At 37.1% G+C, this 24705-nt stretch overlaps 1 protein-coding gene across 1 annotated transcript; it reads left to right on the forward strand.

Annotated features, from left to right (window-relative positions):
- The first annotated feature begins 18597 nt into the window (after positions 1-18597).
- LOC141431332 (juvenile hormone esterase-like) lies at positions 18598-20403 on the forward strand. Its single transcript, XM_074092483.1, has 2 exons — positions 18598-19883; positions 20122-20403. Exons 1-2 carry the CDS (start codon positions 18655-18657, stop codon positions 20288-20290), a joined length of 1398 nt encoding a protein of 465 aa, XP_073948584.1. The 5' UTR covers positions 18598-18654; the 3' UTR covers positions 20291-20403.
- The last annotated feature ends 4302 nt before the right edge of the window (positions 20404-24705 follow it).

Below are 24705 nucleotides of genomic sequence, written 5' to 3' on the forward strand. Positions count from 1 at the left end.
AACTACTCATGTGTTGCCAATAAAATGAAAAAGTTTTGCATCGTTAAGTTTTAACTGTTTTAAATAACATACATAAGTAATTTATTTAAATATAATTGTAAAGTTAAAATTAAATGCAACAGCATAAATAAATAATTTCATCTCAATATTAATTTCACCTACAGATATTTGGTTGAAACTGTTTTGTAGTAGAAAGTTCATATTACAGTGGTATACTTCAGGTTTTAACAACATTTGGATACTATTAATCTGATAATTTGCGTATTCATAATTTCGTACCGGTCTACGGTAGACTCGAACGAAATGCACATCAAATTGAAGAGCGTAAAAAAATAGTTTATCCGAGTCGACAACTTTTAGGCGGAAAATTCGGATTATCGAGTATTTTCAATAAAAAATTGAATAAATTACTTAATTATATAATGGTGTTGCAAAGTAAACATGTCAATGTCATCACTTCAATGTGGCGTTAGTGTCACGTCATCACGTGTCACGGGTGTCACAGGTTAGATTGTGAGATAGCACAGTTTTGTCGCAAAGAAGCGAAATAAACAGCTATATTTAGTTGTTCTCTCATGAATAGTCGGCGAAATGTATTTTAAAGCAAATAATAATCCTTGTACTGTTGTTCTAATTTCTAATAATTGTTTTAATATGTAATGAAGAGTCGATGAAGTGAAATTACTCCAAGAGAAAATATTAGTATTGAATATTCTATGAATTGTTTTAGATGAAATGAAATTCGATAAATAGTTTGTTGACATTTCAAGGGGCACCCCATGGAGACACTGCAACAGGGCATCATAGCGTGAAGCAGTACAATTTAACAACTTTCCAGCGTTCTAATCTAAGTAGCTCTAGACGGGATCGGTATCTATCGCTCTCTACACTCACTAATAAAACGACCACGTCTTACAAACTGCACAAAATGGCAGGTAGTGTAATTGTTTTAAGAAGTTGCCTAAGTTTTCCGTTATTGATATTCGCCTTCAAAAACAAATTCCTCATAAGACAGCCCAAAGATTGTAAGATGGCCAGCATTTATTACATATTGCACAAAGATATTCGCAATTTTGACCGGCATAAAAGTAAAGTAAGTTATTAAAGCGCAGTTCCCCCTGGACAGAAGGGGGCGCATTGATCCAGGGCCGCAGACGTCCTTGGGCCGTGTCCTTGCCCTTTTGAGGTCATAGATATACGTAGTAAGTCTTTTGTGTTACGCCTGTATATTAATCCGCAAAGAGGTTGAACAAAGCTAGTCTTTATGGTGAAAATGAGGGTGGAAGAAAATAGAAAACGATTGTGGTTAGTCGGCAAAAAAGGACCTATAAATCAGACAGTGATTGATCCTTATCATACGTGTTAATCAGTTCAAATGAAGCTCAAAGTTTATCTAAATAATAGGTATTTTACAGTGGCGTGGAGTAAACATTTTCCATGCGTAACCAGAAGTGATAGTTATGTATGGTTGCAACATCTCGCATTTAGTGTTTAGTCAATCAAGTGCTTTGCCATCTTTTGTGACAGCTCATTAATTCAGAAAAAAAAACATAATTGTCACATTGACTTGTATTGTATACTCGTACGTGAGTGAAATTACTCTGTGGTCATTTAAATTTTACATGTTACTTTAAACCTTAAGCTGGGTCCACATTTATTATATCACTAGCTTTTACCCGCGCGGCTTCTTGCGTTAAATTTGGGGTAACATTACATTTACTTTCTGCGATCCTTTTTTCGTGTTTTGATTGATTTTTCAGAGGATTACATGGAAATACAAATACAGACAGACGTTGTTTTAGACAGATGGTGCATGGAATTTAATAATCAACATAAATACGTACCTACCTAATTAATCATAATTCGTACCAACTTTGAAGCCCTGTTTCGCTGATTCACGGGTGGAATTTTGGAAAACGTTAAAGTACTGTACTGCGCGTTTAAAATGGTTTTTCGCAGTTAGTATTACCTACTTGCATGCCAAATTTGAAGTCTTTTATAATTATTGTTACGGAAATAGAGCCATTTTAAAGTGAAAATGTAAATCCCATTTATTCCCTATCCCGTGGGAATTTCGAAAAATCCCTTCTTAGTGTACCTCTATATCACGAATATATGTGTACTTATGCCAAATTTCAAGCGTTTAGCTTCAGCGGTTTGGGCTGTGCGTTGATATATCAATCAGTCAGTCACTTTGCATTTTATATATATAGATTTTATCGTATCGTATCTCCGTCGCGTTGCACCGACGCGTATCAAGATAACTAGTGTTTACCTGGCGATTTTTAACAGCTGCAATGTGTCACAAGTCAGCCGTAGCCGAGCATTTGTTGGAGTCAGGGCCAAACCACTGGATTGAGCTTCACAATCCCAAAATTCTGTCCACGGAACGTCATTTTTACTCAAGAATGGTACGTGAAGCAGTTGAAATAAAAAAGCATAAGAATTTCAACCGGGACGATGGGTATAAGCTTTCATATTCGTGGAATCCTGTTATTAGTAGGTGTCGGCGTCGGGATGAATGTTCGGAGGGACGATCGGACGTTGTTAGTGTTGTGTGTCGGTGTGATAGGGTGACTAATAAAAGTGACCAAGTGCGGGTAATTCATGATACGAGTGCCGGTACTAGTACCGGCACCTTGATCACTAATTAGTGATCAAGTGCCGGTAGTTCGAAGAACTCGCGCTGCTAGGCAGACTTGACACCCCAAACTTCAGTCTACTCGTGACCACGGCAACTGTAACGTTGCCGAAACGTCGAGGTACATATTACTCGTGTAAAAATAGCGTGATAAGTCCCGTTTATGGTATTTTGACTATGAGTGAGAATCACGAAAGTTTGATGTGCACCAATCTTCGCGAGGAAGTCATACTTTCAATTTATAATAAAAAATAGCATCATATCAATACCTCTAGCGCCATCTACCAGCTGATTAATATACTACTAAAGCATATTTAAGTGGTTTTATCTGGCTCGCATCGCAAGGTCGCAGTGCTTACACATTTTACTACCATACAACGTTCCATAAACAATAAACATAAGCAACTTTGTAATACCTCTCATTACAAAGATAATCATGGCATAATAAGCCTGATAAAATCACAAGTATAATTTACTTTACGCTTTCGTAAATACATGCTGACAATAAGTAATGGTAGCCGAAGCTCAGCTCTTGTACATACCAGGTGTACAAGAGACTGTCTCACAAGGATTTCTGGTACAGTCGAGTGCGAAATATGGACTTATTAAACTTTCAAAAATATGTACCACAGACGCAATAGGCCGTAGGAACATATTTTGAGTGGTTCGAAAAGATACACATTTTTGCACTTGACTGTACAAAGTTAGGGCTTTAGTCACAACATACATCAGTACATTACATTCATTGATAAATTTTACGTGACAGAAAAGTATATGAGAAGTGTCTGTTTTTTTTTAAAACAATCCCCTTAAGGAATAAATTCGCCTTTGTACATCTTATTATCGTGTGTTCAGTTATTTTCATCTGTTTTTATGTACAATAAAGAGTTTTAAAATACAATACAATACAATTACTGCAGTCAAAATCGACACAAAAATCGCTAAATTCGCAAAACATGATGTATCTCTAATTTTTTTATATGTTGTTTGGACCCATTAGGGCTATGTATTTTCAAGTTTGCAATTTCCAAAAAGTTGTTGAAAAAATGTTATTGACCAAAAACTACGAAATTTTTGGACTTTTTCCCGATTTTGCTCCATATCGCCTAATCCATGCATTTTGTGTCAAGAGTTGTTAATTACGTTTTTAAGAATATTAAATTTGGGACAAATTAAGTCCAACCAAAGGTCTATAACTCAAGTTACCGAATTACGGCACTTTGAAAATAGGCCAGTTTTACAAAAAAAAAAAATTTTAGTTTTAGACCTTCTTTGGACCGAAATTGCGTCGAAATCATTAATCACTAGTCAAATACGCAAATATGATTTATAGTAAATTCAATTAGTTTTAAATTAAGTGATAAGCGAGTTCTGTAAACCTCGTAGTTCTCTTACAATTTCAAAAAAAACCATATAGGGTAAAATCGCATTTTTCTAGAAATGTCCCATAACCTTGTTTTTTGGTTTGGTAATGAAAAAACCCGGCCAAGAGCGTGTCGGACACGCCCGAAATAGGGTTTCGTAGCCATTGAGAAATAGGTAAAACTTCTTCATGAATAAAATCGATTGTTAAAAGAAATTGAATCAGTAACGCATCAGGGCATCACTATTTTAATTAGTACTCGAGCTGTCAAACGTTAAATAAACGATTGGAACTATTATAAAGGCTTGAAAATATGTACAATCTAGGTTTTGTTTATTTATTCTTCAGTAAGACAAACCTTTTCTTTCTCCTGCGATTTCAAAGTTAAAAGAAATAGCTTATTATTAGTATTTATTAATGCAACCGGCGCACATGCGGCTAGCGAAAATAATGAGTGGAAATTAAAACGTATGAGAAAAATAGACTATTGAGAATTTATAATACAGGTAAAATATTTGAATGCGAATGATTAGCGTAGATAAAATGCGTGTAGCGAAAAGAAAAGTAGTAAATCGTGGGAAAAATCGCGTATGGAAAATAAAGCAAATGGGGAAAAACGCGAATGGGAATTAATGCGAACGGGAATTTAAATATCGGGGAAAAAAATATTGGGTAATTGATCTATACAGTCAAAGACAGAAATATGAGGCATACCCTCATTATACCAATAGTTGGTCTACCCATCTACACATATACCTATCACAGTTTGGTAATGAAAAAAGATGCATAAAATCATTTTAAAAAACAGTAAAATGTATTTCAATATAAACATAGTGATCAAAAGTCATCTTCATCATCAAAAGTAAAAACATACATAGACTGCTAAAATCATTACTCTTCCTTTGGCTTTGCCGTAGTCGAGTAAAAAGTATAGTAACACAATCAATCATTCACATAGTCACATTCGTCGCCTTGTTTTTGATGGTCCTGGGCTGTCACTATCGTTGCTCCCTCCAATCCTACCTATTGGTCCCATTACACGAGTAATTACATAACCATTAAACCATATGGTCCCACTATTGGTGATAGATAGAATTCGTCTTCCATGAGTAGGTGCTCCAATATTGCTGCAATGGATCCTCAGTCATCGTCGTTCTCCTCAATTATGATAAGGGCAGCGTTCTGGCACGTTTCGCCAGAGCAGGTAGCACACAGCACTGAACATCTGAGCCCTGCTTTCAGGCAAGTGCAGCCACCTCTGCACCCCTTTTTGCATTTGCAAGACAGAAGTTGCAGCAGCTCTGCGGGGGCAGGAGCTTGCCGACTGGTAATGGGGATGAGTCCGGCCGAAATCAATTCCCAACCCCAGTCGGTGGGTGGGATGGAGGAAAAATTTGATCTCCCACCAATAGTGGAACCATATGGTTGTAATGGACCAATCAATAGATAAGATTGGAGAGAGCAACGATAGTGACGGCCCAGGACCATCAAAAACAAGGCGACGAGTGTGACTATGTGAATGATTGATTGCGTTACTATACTTTTAACTTTTGATGATGATGACTTTTGATCACTATGTTGAAATACATTTTACTGTTTTTTTTAATGATTTTATGCATCTTTTTTCATTACCAAACCAAAAAACAAAAGATAGGAAAGGTCATGGAACATTTCTGCAAAAATGCCATTTTACCCTATATGGGTTTTTTTAAGGTTGTAAAAGAACTACGAGGTTTACAGACCCTCGTCATCAGTTAATTTCAAGCTAATTAAACTTCCTATAAATCATATCCACAAGTTTTACTCATAGGTTCCATAGTTTCGACACAATTTTGGCCCAAAGAAGGGCTAAAACTAAAATTTTAAATTTTTGGAAAACTGGCCTATTTTTCAAAGTGCCGTAATTCAGTAAATAATTGACCTACAGAGCTCTAATTGGCTTAATTTGTCACAAATTGAATGTTCTTAAAATCGTGTGTAGTAACTTTTGACACAAAATGCATGGATTAGGAGATAAAGAGCAGAATCTGAAAAAAGTCTAAAAACTTTTTGGGAATTGCGCAAATATATAGCCCTAATCGGTCCAAATAACATACTAAAAACCAGAGATACATCATGTTTTGTTAATTTATTGTTAATTTTGACCGGCCTAAATTATCTATGACATGACTTATCACAGTATGAAACAGGCCCTTAACTTAATATAGTACAAGAGGATAAAACAAGCCATTTACCCGAGACGTTCATATAGCTTTAATTGATCTATTTTGATTGATTTTTAGTTTTATATAAATTAACAATTATTAAAAAAAATATGTAGAAACTTCTTTGTTTGTGGCTATTTACACCTGATTGCTTTGTCTTAGACGAAGATTTTATTTTATGCATTAGACTAGAGCATAAAAAGTCATTTTATGTTGCCTAGATCTAGCATAAAATTAATAAATAAGAACTTTACAAGCAGAAGTGAAAAAATATTTGATTCCTTTCTACCTTTTGTAAACAAGGTGTTCTAAAATTGAATCTGAAAATATATATCTGTAAATACCCATCAAGTGTGGCCCCTATTACGCCTGCTTTGGGAATACTACTTATAATTTTAATTTATGTATTATCTATTTCCTTTTGTAATTTCAATAATTGTGTAATTGCTATGGGTTTTTGCCTGAAATAAACAATTTATTATTATTATTATAAATGTTGATTGAAGTTCAAAGTGAGAAACAATTTTTTTTCAAAAATTCCATTGAAATATTTTACAAGGTCAAACTAACCCAACCCAATAAACTGTCCGAATATTCCAAACTGGGCCCGATTGCATAACAAAGTACAAGCTAATATTATTAGCGATTTTGTATTGAAATTCACTAATACTATTAGCTTGTACTTTATTATGCAATTGGGCCCTGATCGTAAAACAACTTTTAAGCCTGTCAGTGTAAAACAACTTCTGACTGTGTGAGGTAGAAACTATTATTTTGCATAGTTACAAAAGTACACTGCTATGTCAAATATGTTCAACATAATACTTTAATAAAAATACATTATATGAATGATTAATTTTAATGGTATGATTTTGTGTAAGAATTTTGTTTGCATACCCTACATATTGTGAATTTATTTTATGGACCAAACTTAAACTACTTAGACATATACATGTAATTTTCTGAAACAGCTGAATACTAAACCACAATAAGTACCTTAACCCTGTACCTGGGATGTCAAGTTGCAGAGAACAGCTGCTATTACCTAACTAATCTTAAATTTCACTAAATATGGGAGTTATCGTTTTCAGACAGTACAAACAAATCAAAGTTCTAGTATGTTTAGTTAAAATTTCATGCTATTTAGGTTTAATTAATTCTTTGTAACACAGTTTACTTCATTTTTTTTCAGACGGACTGTTCTCTTAGCCTCAGACAGCTTTAACATCTTACCGGAGAGAGGGTGAGCTGCCAGATGGGCCGCTCAGCAACTTTACTTCAAATGTAATTTGTGTTTTAACCAGCGGCGTCTTTAGCCCATGTAATGTAGCGCCCGTGTGCAATTATTACTTTAGCACCATCAAGGAAGCGCGCGGTCAAAATGGAATAGGTAGAAAATGCCGCGGCCGGCCCCCCTAACACTGCTGCGTCCGTGTGCAACGCACACCCTGCACTATAGGTAAAGACGCCTCTGTTTAACAAATTGGTAAAAAGAAACACAGTCAAACCATAGTTGAATGTTTGTCTTTACAGCTTTTAATTATTGCATTAATACAATTACTGTTTCATATTGATTGTGTTAACTGGTGGTTAGGTGTGATGGCGTCTCTATTGTTTTGTTCAATAGACGGAGACGGCATACATTTAAGTCGTTTAATAGGATTAGTTTGCATTTGTTGATTAATTTGATTATTGAAAACGGTTAGGTATAATAATTTTCATAAAATATTTGACATAGGAATTTATGCAATAAATACCCACTGATTTGCTGTAAAATATGGGACCGTTGGCAACACTAAATAATAAAAAAGGTATTAATAATATAGTAGGTATATAAGGTATAGTAATATAAATAAGGTAAACATAAGTCACTCTAGATAACAGCAGGGTGTTGTTTATTGGGCATTAGCGTGTAGAGCACTTGGACGATTACCTTGTGTTTATTTCCAACTCAAAATTTCTTATATGATTATAAGATAAACCTTATCCCAAAGGAATTGAGGTTGCGAACCGGAAACCAGGAACCTTCTGTTAGAATGGGATATCCATACCACCATCTTACTTTAACAGTTTTGTCCCTCTCGGTCCGCCGGATCGTTCAATCGTCTGTTACGGCTATTACACCTCAACTGATAACATATGACACAACAAAGTGTGTAGAACAAGCAAATGTTTGGTCAGTATCTAAATTGACTGCAGATAAAAAGTACTTCACTGGCACTGACAATCAACTAATACAACTATCTACTTCTAATTAGGCCACGACAATCAATTAAGGCGTTAGAAATCCCACAAAACCCAACATTGTTAACTGCTTGTTAGTGGGTAGAAATTAATCTATTGATTTGATTAAGACTGTCCCTGAAACACTAAATCTTAACTATTCCATTATAATCAACTTAATCGCTTTATAAGCCGTAAGAAGCTGTTGAAATGGAACAAAGAAAATAAAAATCTACATTGATTGATGTATATTTCATTCCAATAGCTCAAGGTTGTCAAAAAGATGTATAATGTCACTTGGTCAAAGCTAAATTCAATGCGTAATAGATGCTTACCTATTTATTTGGACTCCACGCCGCGATGTAGCACCGCAATCCCGATCCTGAGGTTATAAGCACACGAAATCCAAACAAGGGAGAAAGCAGAAAATATCGAAATTTTCGTAACTTTATCAAAATGAATACCATCGCTCGGACGGAAACGGACAATACACACAAGTGAAAACACGAAAGAGAGAGATGGAATCATAACATGTCAAGTGGGAAAGAGATGAAACATAAACCATAATGTTCTGTCACAGTGGCTATAGACAACGATCAGCTGTTGAAAAGTTTTTCAATTGGAAATATTGAAATTTAGTCAGAAAATAGAAAAACAACAAGTCAGTTTTAATTTCTTATCATGATTAAATTTATTTAATTTAGCAGTGATCTTACAAAATATTTGATTCAATACTACAAAATTTGATCGAAGATTAAGTTAACCAAATTCACCCGAAAGTAATCTGAATTTGACAGTTGAAATCTCCAGCTACGCCATCTATAAAGTGTGAAAGAATTTTTTTAGTACTTTAAGAGTGCGCTGAGTTCTGCCGTTTTGAAAATTATTGGTTTAAAAATAGTGTAACTATTTTAACAAAAACAAATATATCCTTTTTCCTTTTGTATTTTGATATTTACCTCAAATATTTTTTTCATTTCATTTTTTTCCTTCAAAATGTAGTTAAAAAGTTAATTCTTGTTTAAATATAGGTGGTACTTAGTAAAATATAGGTGGGTACTTAGGAAGTAACAGTGGCAAATTAAAACGTTTGTTGTGGTTTATTAGTCTAACATATGTAGCACAGAGAACTACTAATCAACTATGGTCGACGCCATAATTCGTGAAACTAAATTGACAAGTCAATGGCAGTTACTGGGTTACCAGGGTTCGACGAAATTAAATAGTGATGTAGCCAATATCGATATTCAGTGTCGATTCGACTAAATGGTGTGCTAAGTGGCATTTTTTTTGTAACAATTTCGGGAATATTGTTGTTGCAATTGTCACTTTCATGGAGAAAAACGAGATCTTTAGAATAGATGAACTACTAAATACATACTTGTTTTTGTAAGGTTCTTCAGTATTAGGATGGGAATTCGGAAGTACTTTGGACTACGGAAGAAAAACTGGTAGATATTATTTTTTATAAGTAGTATTTATTAGTTTTATAAATTGAGATCGATTCAAGAGCATGCGATCCGATCCGTGAATCGTTTCATAAGCTTAAGATCCATTATGATTCAAAGTGAAAAATCGACAAATTCTCGCACCGCTCCTGGCCCTATGATACTAAGAAGTGTAATAAATTCGAACTTCGTATCTTGCCGTCCTGCTGACGTTAATACGAGAGTGAGAGGGGCGGTACGATACGAACTTCGATTTTAGAATTTTGTAGTAGTCCCCCTGCCCCTGCCAATCGCGACACATTACCGGTGACAAAATGGCGTCTCTTCTGAAGATAATAATGAAACTATTACTTCGGTTAGCGCACTGCGCACTTGGGGACGGCAATGATATCATGCGCAAATATAATAAATAAAGCGGATTTAAGGTGAGGCCAATCAAAACAATAAATGAAATCGTTGGTTCGTATTTTCACTTCTTACAATGATATCTTACATTGCAAAGTAAATTATGGATAAATATCACTAGAAGCCAATGCCGTAATGTTTTATTATATCGACACGAACAGCACTACCCTGACTGTGGCAACACTTGAGCACAATGAATTGTCAATTTAGTCTCACGAATTATGGCGTCGACCATACTAATACTTTATTGAATCAGGCGTTACTTTGCGGAGGTCCATATCAATGAACTAAAATAATTTCCTTGCTCACCCGCGACCTTACGATAGCTAAGCTTATGCAAAATATGCGTGTTCATGCAGTTCCTCCACCTCCACACTGTAAGAACACACACAAATCACACAAACCCATCTATCACCACCACCACACTACACTGACGCGTTTCGAACTCAACCAGAGCTCATCTTCAGAGTGACACAACCGTACACCATGCTACCAGTTGTTAGACTAACGAACCACAACCACCGTTTTAACTTGTTACTGTAACTCCCCAAGTACCCACATACGTTTTATGAAACAAAACAAAACTACCCACAAATTATTAATAAATTTTTTAAACCGTCCTTCAAAACTACCTTGATTTTTATTTATTTACTGTCAAGGCATGTTTTATTAACTACCATTGCTGAAATTAGATCCAAGCCGTAGCAAGGGAGATGAAACTAAATTTACCTGCTCATTAATAATAGACCCCATACTATTGTATCTAATTATCTCCATGCATTCTAAAACATCGAGACGAAACCCCTTGCCACAATAATGTAACACTTCATACGAATCTGAGTCCGATAAAGAATGATTTAGTTCCAACAAATGTTTGGCAAAATTCGACTTATGCTCATTCCTATATGCCGAAACATGCTCTTTAAATCTAGCATTAAAACTGCGACCTGTCTGACCAACATATACTTTACTGCAGTCATTACAAGTGAGCTGTATACACCCGATCAGTTCCCCATCTTAGTTTGTTTGTATGTATGTGTTCTTACAGTTTGTGGAGGAACTGCATGAAACGCATATTTTGCATAAGCTTAGCTATCGTAAGGTCGCGGGTGAGAGGTGGAGGAACTGCATGTGGCACGCACTGACGTTGCATAAGCTTAGCTATCGTAAGGTGGCCGGGTGAGCAAGGAGCGTATTTTAGTTCACTAATACAAGGCACCTCGAACATATATCTGTGGCTGTCGCACTGCCCGGCCAAAAAAACTTGGACAAGTGAAAGTTTGCAATCTTGCGCAGTCAGACTCGCATGGCCAAGCTAAATTTATAGTTTACGTAGTTTACAAATTCACTATAAATATTGTCAAGGCACAATCGAAATAAATAGATACTAGGTGCAAACATTAACCGCAACACTGTTTATCTGTCGGTCGACAATCAACATATATTGGAAAGGAGCTGTGTTGGCTGGGTGTATTCGCAAATTTCTTGTAATTTTAATCAAATAACTTTGTTAATGCACCAGCTGCATAATAGGACAGTTAGTTGCTCGTAAATATTGTGAAGTGCGTACTCAAACTTTTTTTGCGTATGCGTCAGTAAAACATAATCTGGGTCACTGTTTATCTGTGGTCGACGATTCGACATAACAACCAAAGGAGTCATGTGAAGACGACGATTTACCTTATTATTAAAGTTTTATGCAAAATAATCAAGGATTATTTGCAGGTAATCCCTATATTCAATTTCTCAATGTATATCAGTTAGTTGATTTCTGAGATTATTACGTAAGGGGGCAACATTCAAATGCGTTAATGCATGCTGTAAGCTGTCCACAATAACCTTTCGTCATTGCGAACGGGAATTACGCGGCCTGGGCATGATAAAAGAAACATAACAGGGCATGTTACAGACAGTTATTTACCTATAAAACAAGATAGCGGTTAAAAGTTTTGTGCAAATATGATACCCAAGTAGATCATAGGGTTTTATAATATTATGTAAATAAAATAAATTTAATTCATAATTTATTCACAACAATTAACAACCATACTTTTCACCCAAGTTGCTGATGGGGGTTATGCACAATGAATTATGCGTTGTTGTGACATGATGTACAAAATGGACAGTGTTCACACTGTTAATCAAACAAAATTGAAATACTGTTACCTTAATGTTTACCATCGATTGTTAAATGTGATCTGCATTACAAAGTGCGAAGTATTTTTGTATCAATAAGAAATAAATTTCAGTTCTGTTTCTGTTTGACCTTGAATGGAACCTACCGCGGCCATGTTCGGCATCGATTTTAAATGTGAAACCTGCATGTTCAAGGGCGAAGTATACATAACCAATTGATTTATTCATGAGACACCTATAAAACAAGATAGTCAACAAAGTTAATCAATGTTTTGTATCAGCAAATACACAAATTATTTTTCCTTGGACCCTTGAACTATGGGTTTTATAATATTATGTAAATAAAATAAATTTAATTCATAATTTATTCACAACAATTAACTGGATTTACCATACTTTTCACCCAACTTGTCTGATGGGGGTTATGTTTCTCGAGCTTATGCTTGTTTCTCTATTTCTTTCATTCTCTTTGTACCATAAATGGCTGGACAGTGTTCAACATAATATGAGATATCGTGAGAGACAACGACTGTTTGAGTGACATACTGTATAAGTAAATAAAACTGTTTTGCATTGCAACAAAACAGTTATTATGTGTGTGAAAAAAACACACAGCATTTATTGAAGAAGCGTCTATAATTTTTTATCAAAAACCATGTTAAAGAGTAAAAACGCCTTTACCTTTGTATGAAGTTACCGTTTCCTCTTGCTTGTCATACTCACACGCAGCAGAGCGCGCTGTAAAAACGCTCCCAAAAAGGCGCGCAACTGTCATCTGTCACTCATAAGTCTTCATGATCACCAGCAAGCACCTTGCTGCAATGCTGTGTGTTTTTTTCACACACATAATAACTGTTTTGTTGCAATGCAAAACAGTTTTATTATATGTGTTTTCAAAACACACAGCATTTATTGAAGACCTGTTTGATATCTGCTGGTGAAAGAGTATTATACGCTATGTGAAATATCAAAAATAAAAATCTATTAATCAATGAACATAACCATTTATAGAATCAAAAAATTGCAACAAGATGTCTAACAAACTGCAGTCTCCAAATTATCTGCAGGACATAACTCTTAAAATTAAGAAACAAAAAACAATTAGGGCCCTGGCCATAATTAACATAAAAAATATAATTAATCAGAGTACTGAGTACTCAATCTATGAGATCAATCATCACAATAGGAATCTAAAGTAAAATTTTCTTCATGAAAATTTACATTATATGTCTGAGAAATTATCTCTTAGCTGATCACCATTATTACTATTATCCTCATTTCTTTCTATCCTACGACAATAATGATTGCGAAATGTTTGAGCACTTTTCCAATTTGCTCGCTTTAAAATGTCCTCCAAAGGCCTATTTTCTATAAAGCTTCTAGATGCCACAGCGGACCGTACACTTCCTGGAGGTGCATCTAGGCCTATTTCTTTGAATATACTTCTAATCCATCCACCTATTATAGTGCGGGTAGCGGGCTTAACTGCTCCATTAATTGATATAAACAGATTGGTTAATTTATTATCTACAGATCGTCTCTCTCTTGTGCTCTCAATTAATTTAAGAACATGTCGAACTGGGCAAAGCTTTTCGTCTGGGTGCTTCTTTAGTAACCAACCTGATTGTCTGCTCTTTCCACTATCTGTCTTGGAACCAAATCTTGGCCACAGCTCCAGCTCATTGTCCCTGTTTTCGAAAAAACTGTCTTCAGCAATATCTAAAAGTGTTAGGTCGTGAACTCTTCGACCAGAAGCTAACAGTAAAACTATTGCTGTTCTTCTTGATACATCAAAAAGTCTATCTGTGCTTGGTGTATCTCTAAGCCAATCAAAGAGTAACTTTGTATCCCATATTCCAACTTTCTTTTCTTGAGGTCTGGTTAAAGAAATTGCCTTAATAATCTGACGAACAAAAAAGTTTTTGCTTATTTCTTCTGGACCTGTGGCAGAGTAAGTAGCTATTGCAGATTTATGTACAAGCATTGTACGATATGCAAGCTTCTTCTCAAGAAACAAGCTAGCTAAATATCTTGCAACGTCATTCCCCAGGGGCGCTCTAGCATTAATACCATTTAAATTGCACCAAGAAAGCCATCGTTTAATAGGAACATTATAAGTGGATAATGTAGAATTTCTCCAGCTCTTCTTAAGAAGTTCCTTTTCTTCTAAGGACCAGTGAGCGACCTGGCTGGCCCACCCCCAATCTTCCATGCCTGAAGTACTATCCTCTCTACCTGGGGAGGGGCTCTGCCCGTTGTCAGATCTATAAGATTGTTGTGCAAATTGTGAATTGGGTACGGTTCTGCTAGTGCCCGAGCACGCAGATCCGCCAGCCAAAAGCACTGCATCCAGTGCGGTGCTATTACTATGTAAGTTCCCACGGCCATATTGAGATGTCTTAGTACCCGAGGTATTAGGTTGGGCGGCGGAAATACCCAAGCCAATTTGAACTTCCATGGCCGACTGAATGCGTCGCAAAAAATTGCCGACCCATCTCTGGAGTCCCATGTTACATAGCGGTCTACGACCGCGGACTCGCTGGAAGCGAACAAGTCGACTTCGGGAACGCCCCAAATTCTGAACACGGCCTCCGAGGCCGGGGGCAACAAGTGCCATTCCGGCACTGGTCGATTCCTTGATAGGCGGTCGGCTATGCCGTTGTATCTCCCCGGGAGATACGCCGCCGAGATCGTGACGTTCAACTGTGACGTCAGCTCTAGAAGCTTCGTCGTCAACTCGAGTAGGGCCAGGGAACGCGTGCCCCCCTCGTTTCTTATGTAAGCCACGAGGGTCCTGTTGTCTGACTGAACTAAAATATGTGCGTTGCCTAGCCTCTGTTGGTGTCGACTTATCGCGCCGTAGACGGCGTATAACTCCTTGAGGTTTGAGTGCCACGACCTCTGGTTTCTTGACCATCTCCCCGTCAGGTAAGTCTCGTTGAGGTGAGCACCCCAGCCGGTATCTGCTGCATCTGTTGTTAAAAAATGAGTTACTTCCTTTCGGTGCATCGCCACTGAGCTGTTGTCTATGGCCCTTTGCCACCAGTGTAACTCCATCTGAACTGAGCGGGGTAGAGGTTTCCTCTCTCTTGGTCTGCAATTCATTAGGTTCTTTAGGAATCTCTGGGTTTGACGGCAGTGTAGCCGCCCTTGGGGTGTTGTTAGGCTGGCAAAGTTTAGCAGACCCAAAATGCATTGAGTTTCTCTGAGGGAAGACCGAGCTCTGGTCATAATTTTGCCTATGGACTCCTTTACCTTTTGCACCTTTGATATGGGCAAGGCCATGGTTACTTGCTGTGTGTTCCACGACAGTCCCAGGTATTCCAGCTGTTGTGTGGGTGTGAGAACTGATTTTTGGTAGTTTACCTGCCAGCCTAGATTTTCTAGGGTGCTTAGAGTCTCCACGACTTGTTCGGCCAGCTTGTCTTTGTCCTGGTTTGCAAGGATATAGTCGTCTAGATACACAAGAAGTCTTATACCCCTCTTTCGTAGAAACTCTGCAATCCAATTTGACACTGCTGCAAAAGTCCGGGGGGCTGAAGACAGGCCAAATGGTAGTGCAGTTAGTTGTAGCACTTCTTGGTTGTAGTAGACTCTCAAAAATCGACGATGAGTCTCTGCGATTGGTAAGTGAAAATATGCCTGGTGCAGATCTATTTTTGTCATCCAGTCGTTCATTTGTAGGAAATCTGCTACATCCAACTGAGAAACTAACTGGAAATGCTTGGTGGCTACATACTGGTTTAGGCCCCTTAGGTCGAATATGGGCCTCATGCTTCCATCCGCCTTCTTTATCAAAAACATCTTTGAAAGGAAGCTGGAATTCAAAACTGGTGGCACCTCTAGCACTGCCTTCTCCTTCAAGTCCTTGATGATTGCAGACATCTCTGGGGAGGTTCTTGTTGTAAATCTGTTTAGCATATTTTGTGTTAGATGTTGGAGAGGTGGCTTCTTCTTGAAAGGTATCCGTCCTCTGGTTACAATATTTATAATGAATTGATTTGCGCCCAGCTCTCTCCATACTTGTGCATGCTGCTTTAAACAACCCCCCCCGGAATGTCTGCCTTTGAATGTAGTCACTTCTGCTTATCTTGATTGGTGAAGTTCTTCTTGCCAGTGTAGTTGCCTTTGTTGCGAAAGTTATTTCGCTTCTGAAAGGTCTGTGAACCTCCTTGCTTGGCTTTATTGTCCTGTCCGGGATTTCTATTCTCTTGTCCATTATTTCTATTTCTCCTGTCTTGTTTATAAGTTGATGAGCGATCACGACTCTGTCCCTTTTCCTTTATATAGGAAGGTCTGTTAAGCCAAGTGTGAAAACCTCCTAGCGACTGTATTAGAGGCTGTAAGGCATCCCTGCTAAACAAGTACTCCGCGCTTGGTGGAATCTCACGCAATGAAGTTTTAAGGTTGATATTATTTACTTCCTTCAAAATCCTTTCTCTTCTTATTTCGATGCATTCACCTCGTCTGCCACAAATTACTTGCATCTTCCTTTCTGAACATTTGTGTAAAGGGGAGCCAGGTCCTAAGAGAGAAGTTGCTTTCTCAAGTAAAGATGCTGGGTTTAATTCACTGGGGTTCCTTGCCGCCCAATTGATGAGCTCCTGCAGCCCCCCTCTCAATAGTTCCTCATGCTCCAACTCAGCATTTGTTAGTCCGGCTAACATGTTCTCTGCAGAAGCTAAAAAATCTTTGGTAGCTTTGAAGTGAGTAAATTCCTCATTTACCTTTAAGGCTACAAAACCTGGAGTCGCTGAAAAACCCTGTAAAATCGACTTATATTTCAAGCCTTTCCAGGCTTGTGTGTTAAAATGCTGGAGCTTGGTAACCTTCCGAAGGCGCTCCTCATTAGCAGGTGGTACCACCTTCTTGTCGTCAGAGTCCGTCTGTAACTCACCCAATGTAAAGGTACCTGTACCTGCACTGCAGGGGTTTACTAGGTACTGACAAGCCGCTGACGTACTAGGCTGCTCAACTCTATTATTAGAGGTAGGTGGGTTGCCCTGATTGTTCTGAGAAAAGGCCGTCAAATATTGCGGCAACTGTGTAAGATACCCAGATATAAAATTGACCTGATTGACCAAGGAATCAACTCGTGGATCCACAGGTACATAACCTCGATCGCATCTACGACGCTTGTTAGGGGGAAGCGATGAGGAGCCCTCATCGTCTTCCGAAGACGACGAAGACTCACTCTGACCATCTGAGCCACTCAAGTGGCGCCGGGAATTGCGTTCTTCGCCCGAAGCAACGCATTCTTCCGACCGGTCACTAACGACGCTAACAATGTCGTCCTCCCCGCCTTGTTTACTCATTCTAGTGAGAAATATCGACTCACCTGTTATCCAACAACACTTTGGTAACACTTATACACAATATCACTATCTATTCACTCTCTTTTCTATTTATTTTGATGAAAGAAAAATTTTTTGAACATGGCGTGTGAAAAAAATTATACGCTATGAGTGACAGATGACAGTTGCGCGCCTTTTTGGGAGCGTTTTTACAGCGCGCTCTGCTGCGTGTGAGTATGACAAGCAAGAGGAAACGGTAACTTCATACAAAGGTAAAGGCGTTTTTACTCTTTAACATGGTTTTTGATAAAAAATTATAGACGCTTCTTCAATAAATGCTGTGTGTTTTGAAAACACATATAATAAAGCAATTTGTATAGACTTTAACTACATAATTTAGTAATAGATGTTTGTGTTAATTATTGAACAATGTGTTTGTGTTCTTAATTCCTCTACATCTCGGACATGTCCAGCAACAATTTTCCTTATGAAACGGTTTATGGTTGAAATTTTATATTGAGTGATACTCACAAAACCAGTCTTCAAAATGATACTCATTTTGATCTGAAAACGATATTTAATTTATTACTAGCGATTTAAGAACATTCAAAGAAACCAATAAGATAGCTTTATCTTTTCGTTTTACAGTAAAAGTACAACTAAACATGAAGTAAACAAACCCTGACATACAAAATATATCAGTTGCTTCCAACTGCCTGCCTGGCCTGATAATTTAAATAATAATAATAGCTGTCTAGCGTCATGTATGTCTTTATTTGTTCTATGTTTGTTCCTATGTTTGTTTTTTATGACGTTAAATAAATGTATTTTCTTTCTTTCTTTCTTTTTCTTTCTTTATATTAAGTATAACTTTTATTTTCAGGCTCCTGGCCCTGAACCAACCTGGGAAGGCGTGTTTGATGCCGTTGATCACAAGGTGATGTGCTATCAAGGCTCACTGGTTGGAAACATATTTAAAGGACAAGAACATTGCTTGACTTTAAACGTGTTCACCCCAGTATACCCGCCGGACATTCCGCTTCCAGTCATGGTATTCATCCACGGAGGAGGATTCGTAGAGGGATCCGGAACGCCTCTGATGTACGGTCCAAATTATTTGGTGCCAAAAGGTGTAATTTTAGTTACATTTAACTACAGACTAAACGTACATGGATTTCTCGGTCTGGGAATCAAAGAAGCGCCCGGTAACGCTGGAATGAAGGACCAAGTCGCAGCATTAAGGTGGGTTCAGAGGAATATACGGGTGTTCGGAGGAGATCCCGACAACGTGACATTATTTGGTGAGAGTGCCGGCGGGGCCTCAGTGTCATACCACATACTTTCGCCAATGTCTGCTGGAATCTTTCATAAAGCTATCACACAGAGCGGATCGTCACTGAATGCATGGGCACACCAAGCAAATCCTGAATACAACGCAAAACTTATTGCGAAAGCTATGGGATACGAAACTGAAGATCCTTATGAGTTGTATAAAATTTTCAAAAATAAATCACTAGAAGAACTCACTGAAGTCAAACTCCCTTTGGATAAGAAAAAAATAATGTTATCTAGACTTATATATGCGCCCAGTGTTGAAAAAGTCTTTGATGGAGTAGAACCTTTTTTGACAAAGGATCCTTACCAATTATTGTTAAGTGGAGAATACAACAAAGTCCCTATGATTGTGGGAACAAATGACGAGGAAGGCTTTTTGTTTGCTGGCTTAGAAGATCCGTCAGTGTTACCTAATGTTGATATTGAAGATTCACTACCAAATAATTTAGTGTTTCCATCAGAGAGTGACAAAAAACGTGTGGCAGAAGAAGTCAAGAAAATGTATATGGGAGATGAACCTATATCAGAAGCACCTTCAGCTCAGTTCAAGCTTTCAAGATTTTATGGGGAGCCATTCTTTAACTACCCTCCGATGGTTGAAACAGAGCTATTGTTGAATTCAAGTAACCACCCGTTGTACCATTACTACCTCAAATATGACGGGTGGCGGAACATTGGCAAATTTGCCTCCGGTTCCATCTTCAGAAATTCAACTGGAATGTCGCATGCAGATGATCTATTTTATTTGTTTTACCAACCATTTATACCAGTGTTATTCGAGATGGAAATGATCAATAGAATGACAACGTTGTGGACAAATTTTGCAAAGTATGGGTAAGTATACTTATATTTGAAGGTCTTCTGTTTCTCACTTTTGAGCTATTCAAGTTCTAAATTCTTTCTATATTTATCTATCTAAACTTAGCAAAGTATCGCCTTAATCTACAGTATTTAAGTTCTAGTCCTATTTTTTTATTAACTGCGTAATAATGAATGAGTGATGAACTATAATAGCACTAAATCAAAGGATGTTAGACGCAGAATCAATATTTCTGTTCTTGTCGTTTTCCAGTGATCCAACCCCAGAAACTACGGAGCTGCTGCCGCTACGCTGGCTTCCCGCCCGCAAGGAGGCACCACAGGCTTTAGCTATAGACAAAGAGCTATCTATCATCCCAATGTGGCATAGAGAATCATTTATATTCTGGAGAGATGTGGACTCTAAATATAGGAGAAAATGAGCAAACAAAACAATATTATGTTCGCCTGAGGTTTCACTGCATGTTTTCCATTTTTCGTGGAATTTCGGTCGTTGTAATATTTAAGCTTAGGTTTTATTTTCATTTTTACTTATGTAAACCACGATGTAAGTAAACTTCGGTACAATGGTGGTTTAATTGTTTTATACACACACACAAACATCACACCTGTATTCCCAAATGGGGTAGGCAGAGCACACGAAACGTTACCGCTTCGGAGCCACTTTTAGCAATTTTAGGTTTTATTAATTTTGACAAAAACGGTACAATAGTGACTGGTTGCTAGCCTGTCGCCTACGGTATACCTTAACCTATATCCTCAGTCGCCTCTTACGACATCCACGGAAGAAATGGAGAGGTGTAATTCTAACCCGACACCACACGGTTTATAGCTTTTTAGTTTCCTATTAATACACAAACTTGCGTAAAAGGCAGCTGCATCTCTGCGACACTTGTACCTACGTTTTCATTAGAACTACATTCGCATGCTTCGACATAGAAGGGGTTGGAGTACATTATTAACACTTGTCAATTGTCTAAAAAAAATCTGCAAACTCTGACGACTATAATTTTGCATTTACTTTATTATTAGGCTCTAAAAAATTTAGTTATTAGTGATTGGTGGTTATTGGTAAACATAACACAAAGGTCACAACCAAGGAGCAAATTTTTTGTGAGGATGACGTAAATATTACATAGGTTTGTGTATACATACAGTGATTATTAACATTTTTTGCATTTGAAGAAAGAAAGAAAGAATCATTTTTACGTGGCATTACAAAAAAAACCGAGCAAGTGCGAGTCGGACTCGCGCACCGAGGGTTCCGTGCACATTTATAGGTATGTAAACGAGAATCGTGTCTTGAAGATATTTCTCGATTTTTTCCAAGTGATTTAATACATCCAGTGTATGCAGAGCCCTACTCTTAAGCAAAATTTAAGCAGTGTGGGGTCAGATTAAATTGGTCATTAATATTTATACAGACAAAAAAAAATCAAGATTTTAGGGAATTTTCTAGTTCGTCGTGTTATAATAGCTTTATACCAAATTTCTAGTTACTAAGACAACTGGAAGTGCCCTATAGGTTTTCAGTGCACTGCTATTTGTATGGAAACATTTAACTTTTGATGGCGTTGACTTAGAAGTTTGATTATAACTGGGCTTCAAGGGACCGCAGATTTGAGTATTCGATATCAATTTCAGCTTGATAAATCCACGCGTTCCTGAGAAAAGGGGTCTTGACAGACGGACGGACGGACAACAAAGTGATCCTATAAGGGTTCCGTGTTTTCGTTTCGAGGTACGGAACCCTAAAAATAAATAGAAATAAGTATTTGCAGTGTTGGATCCCCGGGGTCGCAGTCTGTCAAAAAACCCAAGATTGTGATATTCGATCGATACTCGCTCACTCAACATATAAGTCAAGGTCATATATATTCCAAGACGTCAAAAATATCTATTCACCTTTATAAATACATAAACTAAATATCACGGAACAATTCACACCAATTGACCTAGTCCCAAAGTTAGCTTAAAAAGCTTGTGTTATGGGTACTTAACAACGGATAAATATAATATAGATAGATACATACTTAAATACATAGAAACACAAGACCCGAGAACAAACATTCGTATTTTTCTACAAATATCTGCCCCGACACGGGAATCGAACCCGAGACTCAAGCTTCGTAGTCAGGTCTCTAACCATAGACCACTAAACCCCCTACCTTTATGTCACTAAACCTTTACATGGACAATGTATACATATATTTGATTTATAGCTGTACCTTTAGATATTTATGCCTTCGACTGTACCTAGTAGAAGGTACTTCTATTAATATGTTCGATCATCTCAATATAGATTGTAGTCTACAGAATCGTGTCCTTTAATATAAATATGAGCCGACTAAAATTAAAAGCATTACCATTGGAAAATTATTTCGGAAGTAGTCAGTAAAGATTAGCTTTTGAAGTTATTGTACATATCAAAAAAGAAAATAGCATTAAGCACCTACTACACAACTAAGTATGTAATCAAGAAGCTAGATACTGCTAGATAGCGACTAGCAGAAACACAATCACTATATTATGATTATGACATACATTTTTTATCCCGGGAGCTGCAACGCTGTGGTTGGAGAAAAAACGCACATCCAGTATTTTGCAAAATAATGTCTTTAGTATTATTTCTAAGTATTACAGCTGTTGTCCGCGACTTTACCTAGGTTAGGTCCTAACCTACCAAATTTCATCAACATTTACCAATTCAAAGCCCAGCAAAGCAGACACCAACAAACCAGAGAGGCCGTATTGACTAATGTTTCTGACGCGTGTAATGTTAGAGCGTGTCGGACACGCCCAAAATAGGGTTCCGTAGCCATTACGAAAAAAATAAGTAATATTTTTCTAATAAGGATTTCGTATTTTATACGGAATCTTCCAAGTTTAGGTATATTTTATACCTTAGGCTGTGCTATTTACTCATAAACTACTAATAATTCTCAAGCAAACTTAGCCGTTATAGTTTTTCTTGAAAGTTTGATATACTTACGATACGCTCGATTTTTATGAAAATAAATTTGCACTTTAAAGTTGAATATTTCGCAAACAAATCATTGAATCGAAAAATCGTCTTAGCAACCCCCTAATGGTTTTAATACCTTTCCAACGATACCCCACACTATAGGGTTGGATGAGAAAAAAAAACACCCCCATTTTACGTCTATGGAAGGTACCCTAAAAAAAATTTTTGAATGTTTCTTGTACCATTTTGTCGGCATAGTTTACTTATATATCCGTGCAAAATTACAGTTTTCTAGCATTGATAGTCCCTGAGTAAAGCCGCGGACGGACAGACAGACAGACAAACATGGCGAAACTATAAGAGTTCCGTTTTTTGCCATTTTGGCTCCGGAACCCTAAAAACTGAATTGATTGCGATCGCGACGAGTGTCACAAACGTTAGGCATACGGCCTCTAGAATCACAATCTTTTTCACCACTTTTTCTGTGACACGGTATAAGACGAGGAGTTCAAAAGGTGGTGAATCCGATCGCAAATGTCAGTGCGTTAGGACAGTACGGCCACGTTTAGTGTGAAAGAGTAAGAGAGATTAAGTACAATGATCAAAATCCGTGAATATACGGATCCGAGTAGTCATAGCCCCGTGCGGCCCAATGTGCAATAGAATGTACACAATAAGTTCAAGGGAATGAAGAATCTATGACAATGTAACAAAGTAAATTCTTTGTTTTTCTATTGTTTTACACATGGCAGTTTGACGGAAGTTTGACTTTATTCTCGAAACAATTAGATTCTAATTGCTTTGTCAATTTTTTTTTAATATTTATATGGTGGGCTTCAGGAGGATAAAACTAAATTTGATGGTGAAATCGTGGTGCATTAATTATAATAATAGTTCTACAACTGCTCCGGACCGTATTTTCACGGATTTAGATCGGATTCGAATCGGATGTAGTGCGGAACGGTCCAACAAACAAGCACACATACACACACACGCGCACACACTCGGCAAAACTCGCGTTATGAGCTTGACGTGTCTTTTTATTGAAAAACACTTTTGAAAAATAAATGACAGCAAATATGTAACAATTACCAAGGACAATTTTGTTATCATAAATAATAGTACTGTTTTTTAAAAGCTTTTTCAATAAAAAGACTCGTCAAAGTCAAAGTCAAAAGTCAAAATATCTTATTCAATTTAGGCCATAACAAGCACTTATGAATGTCAAAAAAAATACTATCAACCGGTTCGGAAAACCTCTGCTGAGAAGAATCCGGCAAGAAACTCAACGAGTAATATTTTATTTTTAAACAGTTTTACAATAATTATATGATATGATACATCACAAGTATTTAACACAACTTTATTTTTAACACAGTAGGTTCGCTATGAAGGGATCGCTAATGCGGATCGGAATTATTTCCAAATATCCCTGTCCATGATATAATCATTAATTTATAATACGCCTTTGATATTAATGTCTTCTTGACAATAGATCTGAATTTTGTGTCCGTTTCATTTATAATATTTTTGGAATTTTATTATAAAAACGTATGCAATTTACCAGAAAAGACTTTTTGGTTTTAGCCAGTCTGTAAGATGAACTTTAAGCTCCCTGTGTTTCTAGTAGCCTTTGGCTTATCGACGTTAGTGGGAAATCATCACATTGTTCTTCCTAACATACATGATTATTTCAAAGATTGTTTACCTTGTTTATAATGCTAAAAAAATAAGTATAGGTAGGTTACTATCGAATATCGAACGTCACACAAACAAACAAAAACAACACCAAATAAAACAACAAATAAAAATATATTGTATTCAAATGGAAAATCGGACTTTAGAACATATTTAACAAAAAACCTATTTGTT

Source organism: Choristoneura fumiferana, chromosome 9 (genome assembly GCF_025370935.1).
Source record: "Choristoneura fumiferana chromosome 9, NRCan_CFum_1, whole genome shotgun sequence".
Taxonomy (NCBI): Eukaryota; Metazoa; Arthropoda; class Insecta; order Lepidoptera; family Tortricidae; genus Choristoneura; species Choristoneura fumiferana.

Bases quoted from the DNA above. Each gene is read 5' to 3' on its own strand.
- LOC141431332 (XM_074092483.1), top strand. From the start codon at position 18,655: ATGTGCTATCAAGGCTCACTGGTTGGAAACATATTTAAAGGACAAGAA. The intron at 19,884-20,121 runs GTAAGTATACTT...GTCGTTTTCCAG, and splicing joins ACAAATTTTGCAAAGTATGG to TGATCCAACCCCAGAAACTA.